At 37.4% G+C, this 10,991-nt stretch overlaps 1 protein-coding gene across 6 annotated transcripts in view; it reads right to left on the minus strand.

The window, feature by feature from the left end:
• Positions 1-8,945, minus strand: part of LOC124163355 (lethal(3)malignant brain tumor-like protein 3) — a 74,134-nt gene extending 65,189 nt beyond the window's left edge. For 2 of the 6 annotated variants that reach the window (XM_046540207.1, XM_046540204.1), the window contains exons 1-3: positions 8,829-8,945; positions 7,406-8,175; positions 997-1,383 (exon numbers count right to left, since the gene is read on the minus strand). In XM_046540207.1, coding sequence (XP_046396163.1) covers positions 997-1,383; positions 7,406-8,167 — 1,149 coding nt within the window. In that variant the 5' untranslated portion in view covers positions 8,168-8,175; positions 8,829-8,945. Of the gene's footprint in view, positions 1-996; positions 1,384-7,405; positions 8,176-8,266; positions 8,546-8,828 lie in introns of those variants that run through there. The other 4 variants (XM_046540208.1, XM_046540205.1, XM_046540206.1 and 1 more) reach the window with 4 other exon arrangements.
• Positions 8,946-10,991: the final 2,046 nt, after the last annotated feature.

Raw genomic sequence — 10,991 nt, forward strand, 5'->3', positions numbered from 1 at the left:
GAGCAGACGTGCTTACTGTGTGAGTGAAAGAAGGATAGAAAAACACAGGTAGTGTGTTCGTCCTATAAAGGCCGGCTTGCGAGGTATATTGGTTGTCAATGTCTATAGCGTGTGCTGGTCAATTGATTTCTCATGTTCAGTTATCATGATATTAATATTTTTTCACTTTTTTATCAGTAAATACGTATTTATATGCCAATAAAAGCCAAAAAACGCTATTATTTTGACGTGTGATTCTTTCCACTTTTCCCTACAGTAATTCTGCATATTAAATATACTCTTTGCAAGATTGGTAGATACTGTTATTTTTATGGTAGTGGTATATCTTGGGCATACAACCTTAAAATGTTAGCCCTATAAACTTAAAAATACTTGAGCAATGAATTATTTTCTGAAAAGGCATATTTTTGGAGTTCTAACGGATATGACCAGTTCCGAGAGTGCCACCTATAAATTGGACAGTGAAAATTGTTAGGGTTGCTGAAGAACCATTCAACAAAAATGACGGGCCTGGTAAGAAGTCCTAAAATAGCCATATGTTCTGTACAACTAGGTTCCTGTGATGCCAGGCTGAGGTATAGCCACTAAGGGTTAATGCACAAGAAAAAGCAAGGCTTCCATACCAAGGTAAATTGTCTCTACTCTGAAATTTTCCCAGACAGAAGGAGGTAACAACTTCATTCCACTATTTGGCAGCCAATCTTATATGTATAAAGTTGTTTACATTAATAATTAATAATAATTTATTTAATATAGACAAATAAATATTTTTAAAATTATTATTCTATATAAAATTTATACATATATATATGCAAATAAAAACCAACCATATACCCTCCACCACTTTCAACATTACATTTTTGAAGCCAAAACACAGGTTGATTTAGTGCGTAGCATATCCAAATAAAAGCAGTCATTAAGTCACAATGAGTCACAGCAAGCACCAACTGCAGAGCAGAGATAGCTAAAGAGCAACACTTGAAAAAATGCAGGCACCTTAGAACCTGGATGAGGTATTGCTCCGATTGTGCCATCGTCCCCACTCCTCACCCCTCCACCTCTTGCCCCTCCACCAGCCCCCTCTATGATGGTGCCCACGTACGCAAACGTGGTTGTGGTCGCAGTGGCCGTTGTGTGGGGGGTGGAGGGAGGATCGACCATTCGCCCTGGCTGACTTTGCGTGCCGCTCATCGGCATTGACAATGGAAGAGGCAGGGGCAGGGAGAGGGGCAAGAAGTGAGTGGGGGTTGGGGCAATGGGCTTCTTCTTCTTGACTATCGCCTCGGCAGCGGCAGATGTCCCCCCGAGGGTCTGCACAGATGATGACGAGGTGACGATTCCACAGGCACGAGCTGCACTTCGGCTGCCACCTCCACTCACTACCTGCTCATACGCATTTATTATGAAAAACAATGATTTAACATACAGAACAGTCAAAATCTCTAGAATTTATGGCATTTTAACTGTCATTGAAAGATCCCTACAAGGAAAGAGAATGCACTAAACCAAGTCAGGAATACCTTCAGCTACCACAAGAACATTATTTTCTTCCACATAATGTTTTTCAAATCACACATAAAAATAAACAAAAATATTAAGAACCTAAGACTATAAGATGGTGCAAGTTGTGCCAAATTTTGATAGGAAGATTGATAGGTATTTAAGAAAAACATCAAATGTAACTCACTACATAAATAGGGTTTTAGTAGTATGTGACCTAATTATTGAAGGGGAATGGGTAACTCCAAATGGTTAGATCAATACAGTAATGCAAAACTTTTGGTTAGCTAGGTACAAAGTGTGTTCCATAAGAAATTCATAAAAAATCATTCACTGAATACATTCACACAATTAATCAAAAATCTTCAAAATAGCACCCCCGCGGCATCAATACACTTCTGGAGGTGGTGTTTCTATGCCTGAAAGGCATCCTGGAAGGCCTTTACCGGAATGTCCTTCAGAGCCGAGGTAACATGCACCTATATACTTGTCAATCCTGTCCCAATGTTTTACTTTCATGGCTCCTTTTCACCAAGGAAACAAAAAAAAGTCAGCGGGAGTAAGGTCAAGACTGTGGGGAGGCTGAGGAACAAATTGGGTGCGAGCCCTGGCCAGGATGTTGTTTAAAATGAAGGAACTGTGACTCGGCACGCAGTCGTGATGAACTTTCCACACAACGTTGATGTCGCTTCGGCAGCTGGCAAACCTCCTTTTCAGTCTTTAGAGATTTTCCAAGCAGAAAGCAAGAGTTCACTGTGGTCTTGGTAGGAACAAATTCGTGGTGGGTAATACCTCTGACCTCAAAGAAGACAATGAGCATGGTTTTGATCCCAGTTGAACCCATGGATTTGAGGCTGGTGGTCGTCCACTGCAAAATTTGTTGGTCATCTCCTCAAGTCCCTCCATGAACGACCCCTGCCATTGGAAAACTAGCAATTTGGACAAACTATCCCTCCAAGAGACCAGCTCAATAAATGGAAATGTTTCTGTGGTGGACCTCCCAAGTTTAATACAAAATTTGATAATGTACCCTTGCTCCAGAAAACGACTCATTGTGCCATGTTACATGAATCCAAAACAGGGGTCATGATAACACACATCCTAGTTCTCCAGTAGCTCGCAGCCGAATGAGACCAGGCACGTTTTGAATCCAATATCCCCCTCCACCTAGCCCAATAGATTAGAACACCATTCGGTGAACCGTTGCATCAGGAAAATTTTGGTAGCATAACTGATGGAACGCACCATGTACATGGGAAACTTTTTCTCGTTTTGCTCTTAAATAAATTTCCAAAAATGAGTCAGGACCAACACGAGATGGACACTAGTGATGGCAAATGTGACTCTCTTGAAGGAGAGCTGCCTTGTCGCTTAACACAGCACATTCCAAAGCGCCACGGGCACTGGTTGACTCCAATGACTAGTGGTCACGGCCAGTGAGTATTGAAGGGGAAAGGTGAGGAGGGAGGTTTGAAGGGAGGGGTAATCAATAGATAAAAGGAGGAGGTGGGCAGTGGACATGTGAGGCAGAGGAAAGACCTTCGAGTTGACTACTGGACAACCACAACATCATGAACACAGATAATGTGAAATTTGCAATTACGAGCAGTTTTCTGTGGTCTGAACAAAATTTACACTTCGAAGAAAATGGAAGCTTAGTTATTGTAACATTCGACAAAAAAGAACGATTCTAGAACAAAGTTGGTTTACACATACATCAAAGAATGCTGCAGAGAATCCACAGAGATGAGGGGAGAGTGAGCTTGAGGCATGGGTCTATGAGAGGACACAAACTCAAAGCTGTACTAGACCAAAACCAAACAAAAGACTGATACAAGTACATAGCAATGCTGAAAATTGAAAAAAAAAACTGGCCATAACTTCTGTAGCTGAATTTCTCTGAGAATGATTGCAAATTTTAATGCCGGATGCTTCTTAATTGCAAAATGACATTTATTTAAGATGATCCAGAGGATTAGATAACAGTGGGTAACAATGGCAGCTTATCATAAAAAAATGTTGAGGTCATATACACATCAGGGTCAGGCTAAATTTGTCCCCACCCGGATTGTTAGTATGAGGATACAGTTCCTTACATTATTTCAAGCAGGGAAGCTGATAAATCAGAAAAAAAATAACTTAAAGATGATTGTAAAACTGTAACTTAGTCTTGAAAAATTGATTTCTACGCAATTCAATTTTCTTAAGTGAGTCAAAATCCTTGCAGTACAATATTTCTTTCATGCATATTTTATTTTGACATAAAAAGATTAAAGCATTACTTCCCTCTACGATTATCAGATCATCTGATTGAGTGTCTCACCAAGTAAAGGGAATTAATGGCCGCTCATATAAAAAGTCATAAATGAGGTCTATCAATTGAACTTCTTCTTCTATAGTTTTTAACACATTATATCTTTTTATTTTGGCTTCCAAGATAAAATTTGCGCCTATTTTAAACTCGAACCTACATCTTCCTTGTCTGATAATGCAACGCAAGACAGAATTCTTATGGCTATTCTTACAGCTAATGGACTTCAACTTCATTCTGCAACCATAATATCATTGGTTCTATTGGAAAAGCTATTACTTCACTGTTTTTGACTAAAACCTCAACAATCAAGTCAAATTACTATTATTATAAAACAATCCGGATTAAATCCTTCATAAGGATAAGTTGATGTTCCTAAAATAAGTAAGGATTTAGCGTTTCTCTGATTCCCCATCACAATTACCAAGATTTATCTTCTGAGATCTTAAGCTCTCATCTCCTTCCAAATGAATATTTTTTCTAAGAGGTAAGACCTCAGTACATGGGGCACCACAATGTGAACATTTTTAGTTCCCTACAGCAAAACCTTCTATGGAGGCCAATATTTGGCCACATATTATCAACTACATATTCACCTGTTGCTGAGTCTGTGAAATACTTCACATATGAAAGAGAGCGAAAAAATCAATTATTTTAAGAAAAATCTTAACATATCAACTTTAAGGACAGGTCTACAATGAGAAATAAGTTGTAAGACGAAAGCCACAAGGCAGCCAAAATGCTATTCCACAATGTACATAATTCGTAAGAATGATGGTCAAAGTTCCTCCTTAAGGCTAATGACAACCCCATCAGACCACATCTTGAGCTAAGCTGCCGTCAATGCAGTGTCTTGCCAAACATAGATATGGTAGGCAACTCAGTTGACAACAGCTGCATTCCCAAGAAATGAAAACTATGGTAAAGGCATGGTGCTCCTAAAACTAATAAACAAATATCAGAGTTAATATTATGTTTACATTGCACTAAGCAATATATTACTTGTGAACTTTATGAATTTAGTAGTTTGATGTTAACTGGCAACTAAGAATAATGAAAAAAATTTCAACATTTTGAATAGATGACACACACAATAATTGTATCAAGTCCCTCCATGCATTTAAAAACAGTGAAAAATTAGGTACATACCTACCTATATGGGGTAAAATAAGTTCATTGAGAGTATGGAAGAATACATACTTAACTCAGCAAACTTCAGTATCATGCAAAAACCTCAATGACAACACAATCAAGCCTTGAGCAATTTCTTTCTCCTACGACATCTTTCTTACAGCTTACACCCCATTGTACACCAGGCCTATGACTACTTCACAATTATGAGTTAACTTTGGCATGCATGGAGTGCAGCGATGTCGTGGCAAAATTAGCAGTGCCCGAACGCACCTTCTATTTTTAGGAGTGAAATATTACTCTGTCTCTATTTTTATTTCAAGCTATTATTTACTGTTTATTACAAATTTTTTTATTTTGGTTACGAATGTATACATTAGAAATTCAGAGCCAACAAAATTGACGAAAGAGTTATTTAACTACTGTCATTAGTTAGCCAGAACCAGCACCATGACACCACTGATGGTGCGATAAAAGTTTAATTCAACTAGAATTTGCAACCTTCTCTTTCAATCAGGATGCCAAAGATGCACCACACCAGTAAAGACTTGACAGCGGACAGGAGAAGTGGAGTAAATGGGGTGTGCAAAGCATTCAGACTAGATAGTTGACTTGATGCATTCTACTGAGAGTATAATTAGTATTTATATTCCAGCCAAGTTAACATGGTAAAGAATGAATTCATTTTTCAGGGTTACATAAGTTTTTCATATTTTTTCATCTTCAGTTTCATAAACATATTTCACAACATGCTTGGGAGGCAACTGTAAAGTCCTTTTTACACGATACATTAACACATACGAGTTAAAGTCTGTTTGCATGAATGATTTTTGTGGACCGGGATGGAGCATGTACGAATGCATGAACCAAATTAGAACAGGTTCTATTTTCTGTGCATCCATTCGCACAAGTTGGGTGGTTACACAGTGCATTTTGGTGTTTATTCTTGCAATTATATATGTAGACATAAATCCGTACATGTTAATGTACCGTGTAAACAGGCCTTAAGGCATGGTGACAGGCATATTGCATTCATTACACAGCATTAAAGGATAAAATAAGCAATCCTGATACCTACAGTGAATGATTAATAACAACATCATAAATAATCATTTACTGAGAGAAAACACCGAGAGCAACAGGTCATAAGGACAGTATTCAAGCACATTTCTAGGGAATAACAAATATCAGCTAACATTTATAGCTGAGTTTTTGACATGCTAGAGTGATTTATATTACTGTTTTATTCAAATGCAAAACATTGAACAGCCAGAATTGTTTGATATTTTTCACGCACTTGGTAGAGCATTCGAATAACAATAAGACAATAAGCATCATTAACTGTAGGTCATGTCCATGTGCCAAAGATACTAAGCACCTTAAGTATACAATGGAGAGGAACAAGATTCCCAAAAAAATCAAATAACACTTTTAAGGACTGATGAATGAAAGGAGTTCAGTTATCCAGTATGGTTACATTCAAATAATTGCTGAGTTTTCATCCATATCCCTTTAGAACACAAGTAAGAAGAGGAAGGAAAAATTATAGAAAGAAGTGTCAAAAATAATTTACGGCTAATCATTCGGTCACCCTTGATAAAAAAAGACCAGCGGAAGTGAAGTAGGAACCAGTGAAACTGCATTGACATTACAAAGACATAAAATATATAAATGAATAAATGGCAGGTAGTTGATTTATAATACTAAATGCTTGAGCACAACGGTTCCTCAAACCAAGGTGAACAATATAGCACATCACTAGCATTAGTACATGCACTATCAAGGACATAACATAAAACAAAACCAACAAATTTCATTTTATAATCACTCAAGGGCAAGAGAGGCATATCTCATATTCATTTCATCGAAAGTGTATGTTTTTCTTAAGTAATGCCGTAAGGGATATTCAGCTTGAAATCTCAATTTTTATTGGAAATTGAAGACATGATTAAACCGTCTATCTGAATCCTTATGAAAACAGTGACATTAACTAAAAAAGGCAATGCCCAAGTGCGGCGGCATCTTCAAACTATACCCTGTCTCTATTCGTAGGTATTTAATGTTTAAGCAGTTTTCTTTAATCACTCTCGTGGAAAAAATATATTCCGGAAAGTAAGCTAAGTCCAAGTATATTTCTCGTTGTTGTTTTCCGCAGTTCCCAGCCTTGCAGCTGTCTCCTAGGGGAAAGTAAGCAAGAAAATGGATCGCACATCATACCAGACTATACTAAAAGAACAACAAAAATTACCATCCCTAAATATATTGTTTCACCTAAAATCTTCAAAACTCGATTGCCAGAGACTCGGAATTCAGTACTTGAGTTCGAACGACGTGGGTGAGATATAATGAGCTGACACGGCCTTTTGGTAACTCCTTGGTTACCACTTATTACAATAACCATGGGTCTAAGTCTAATCCTTTGCGGGACCAAAATTTTCTCTACTCAACATTGTATAATTTTACCTGTGACATTGGATTCATGACAGCAGTTAAGCCGCCGGAACCTCCTCCTCCCGCGGGTTGCAGGTACAATGGAAGAATGGGAAGCACTCTGGCGCCAGACTGAGTGACGACAGGAGACGGGACAACTTTCTGCGATCCTTTTGCTACTTGGACGACAACAGAAGGCATAAGTCCAGCGTGAGGCTGAAGGAGATGGCACTCTTGACTACGCTGTCCAGATAGCCCTACTGTCTGAGAGGTTGGGACACACGTTACTTGCTGTCGGCCTTGACCGACCTGCACTACCACTGGTTGTGAAGTCAAGCCTGATGTGTGCAAAACAGAGGGTAGGGAAGAGGGTAGAGTAATGGTAGACGGATCACTGGAACCACAAGAAGGAGCTGACACAGGTAGCTGGACCACAACAGGACTGTCAGCTTGAGTTGACTGCTGGTGACTCTGAGTCAATAGCTGCTGCAATTTGAGAGGAGTCGCAGGTACTTGTACAGGAGGAACGGTCAAAGAAGATGCCATGACTCCCATTGTAGTTGATGCATCAATTTTGTGAGTACGATTTGAGATATGCTGCAATGCACTATCCACATTCTTCGCATGCATTTGAGATACTGATAGGCCATCAGAGGGAGGTTTCTTTTCCTTCTGCTTTTCTTCCATATTACCTAACGAAGAGTCTTGGGTGGAAACTACAACAGTGACAGTCGTTTCTCGAGCAGAGTTCAGGACAGAAGTGACAATGGGCGTTCCCAAATAATTGGGCTCCATTTGTCAAGCTGAAGAATAAATGAAATAATAAAAACATTGAAATATGACGAAAATTATCAAATAAAAATTTCACAATGAATTATCATATATTTTAATTACATTAAAAATAAAAGCGAATTGAAAAATTGCGCCTTGAAATACAGTTTTATCAAGGCCTCCAGTAGTATAATTTTTACCATTTAACGCGATTTACAAAAAGTATTAACTGGAAATAGAACGCCTTGACACTTCAAAGATCCATTTTCTTAATTAAACAGACGTATTACATGCATAATTTGTACGAAAATCTGACTTTGAAATTATTTTTCACAACCAACGCACTAGAGAAACATTCTTCGGTTTACCGCATTGCTTTGTTTTTCAGACTGGACTTAATTTTCAATATTACTTTATTCAAGAGCTATGCACATCGTTACATTCCGTTAATTAATACACTAACAATGAACAATTATCATTATAGTTTATATCACACTAGTTATCTGCTAAGGAAAATCCGCAATCGGTAATATTCCGCATTCCTCCCAACGTACCATTCTCAACTTTCCCGGTAGCGTAACCCAATTTCAAAACAACAAAATGAAAAGCTAAACTCAATACTTAATAAGGGGCAACTACTACACAAATCCATTTAATTTTGACAACATTATAAACTTTGGCTTACCGCTCTTGGTGCATAAATCTCCTTTTTTAAATGAAAACAAGAAAACAGTGGTAATGGAAATGTCGGAATGTACCCTCCCCCATGGCTCCAAATGCAGTTTGACGTCAGGAAATTTCAGCCAATGGAAGTAGAGAGATTTTCGGCCAACATCAAAATTAGCTGAACGGCGTTTGTCATTGGGCGCTTACAATCGCTTGTAAATATTGAAAGAATTACACATGTGTATTTTTGGGTCACTTTATTTATTTCATGACCAATTATCAAATCAATAATGAATTGAACATTTAATTTACACGGAGTCTACGAATTTTGATCACTGTGTTAGAGGAGTACATCCAGTGATCACGTTCATTGTTGCCGAAAAGGGCACCCTTTTATTTAATTTAAAAGTTTATTGGTTGATAAGAATGAAAATTGACGCGTGTAGGATGCAAGATGATTAGTATATTATGAATATTAATTTCAATCATACAATGCGTCAGTTGTTTGTCATGTGGTTAGGCAATATAATCCTAATTGTGGATTAGCTTTTCTTTTTTTAGTGCAACTTTTTTCGTGCGTTATTTGAAATGGCAAGGGGACAACTGTTTTGTATCAAACGTACACATATACTTCGTTTATATCAATTAATCCGAATTTCCAACTTAAAAAAATACTTCATGTTGTCTGAAGACTTCACTCAGAACTGAAGCAAACAAAACTGTTTGTTGAAGGCGTGATTATTCAATTTTCAGGATTTCCTGTAGGTAAGATGCAGTATAACGTTCCGCAATATAATTGCTAAACACTTCAATTGCTGATTCATTTTCCGCGACGCATCCATCACAAGAATTTTCATGTTAAAAAATCTTGACCAAAATCCAAAAACCGCTATTAAGGAATAATTATGTCTCTTCAAATTCCCTAAGTAGATCAAATATGAAACATCAAAGTATAATAATCAATTGATCTACCATGGAGGTTATTCCATAAGCAACAAAAATATTCTATTATAGATTCAGGCTTGTACACAGCTAAATTCTCGCCATGAGTTAAAAAGCCAACAGCATGGCGTAATTAGCAGATCAATCTTTCATCGGCACAAAATAAATCCCCATTCGAAAACAGAAAGTGTCAAATCATAGACAGCAAACACAATATATTCATTCCAATTTTCGCGAAAAGGTGGAAAATTCCACACGCAAACCCAATACGCGTTGGCCAAGCTTGCTTTTAGGCAACGCCAACTTAGGAAGATGGGAAGGATACAATGGCACATTGGCTGGACAATTAATATACTCGGTCAAGCCAATTTTTATTAAGTTAATAAGTACAACACGAGCATGCACAATACCATGGCCCTTGTATACGGGTATATAAGCACAATACATAGTGCAAAAATCAAGCCATTTCGGCATTGCTTTGTTTCATTCGGCAATACCTGCCCGGAAAGTCTACCATTCGCGAATGGTGAAGTCGATTTTTCTGGGTTAGTTATGAATTCATCCCTTAAAATTCACTTTTTCATTGGTAAAAATTTCGTATTTATTTTAACTCATCAAAACCAACTAGAACTTCCCGTTTTCATTGATTATTAACTTTTATAAAATCCTGGATCACCTTTGGTTTAGGACGCGCCACGTTTCAACAGTGAAAATAAAATAATTTGAAATTAAGGTTAAGAAAAAAAATTGCTAAAAAATTAGACTTCTGAAACCAGTCACTTGATCAATTTGATAAAAATCATTATTTGAGTTTTTATTCATTCTTATGTAGTGTCACAAAAATTGTGCTTAACAGTTCCTTACTTCTTCCGATGTTGCTTCGGTTGCTTCTCTCTGCGAGGCTGATTTCAAGTATTTTTCCTATGAAAGTGAGGTTGCATAAAATTACTGACGACGAAAATTAAGAAAATGAGTGGGATACTCTTCAATAATGAAAGCATTAACAGATGCCACTCTAAAATATCAATTCCCATAATTAATATTGATCAAGTCCTTTAAAAAAACACCCCAAATATGCTAATTTTCCTTCTACAATTCAAGGGAAAAGAAAATTGTTTGCTAATTTAACAGAAGTGGCATTAAGTATAGCATCTCATTAATCTCCATAAAACGATATAATGAATAGTTCAAGGTTGGGATATTCGAATGTTCTTGGTACATTCTCAATGATAACTCTTCA

This window comes from Ischnura elegans, chromosome 8 (assembly GCF_921293095.1).
Source record: "Ischnura elegans chromosome 8, ioIscEleg1.1, whole genome shotgun sequence".
Classification (NCBI taxonomy): Eukaryota; Metazoa; Arthropoda; class Insecta; order Odonata; family Coenagrionidae; genus Ischnura; species Ischnura elegans.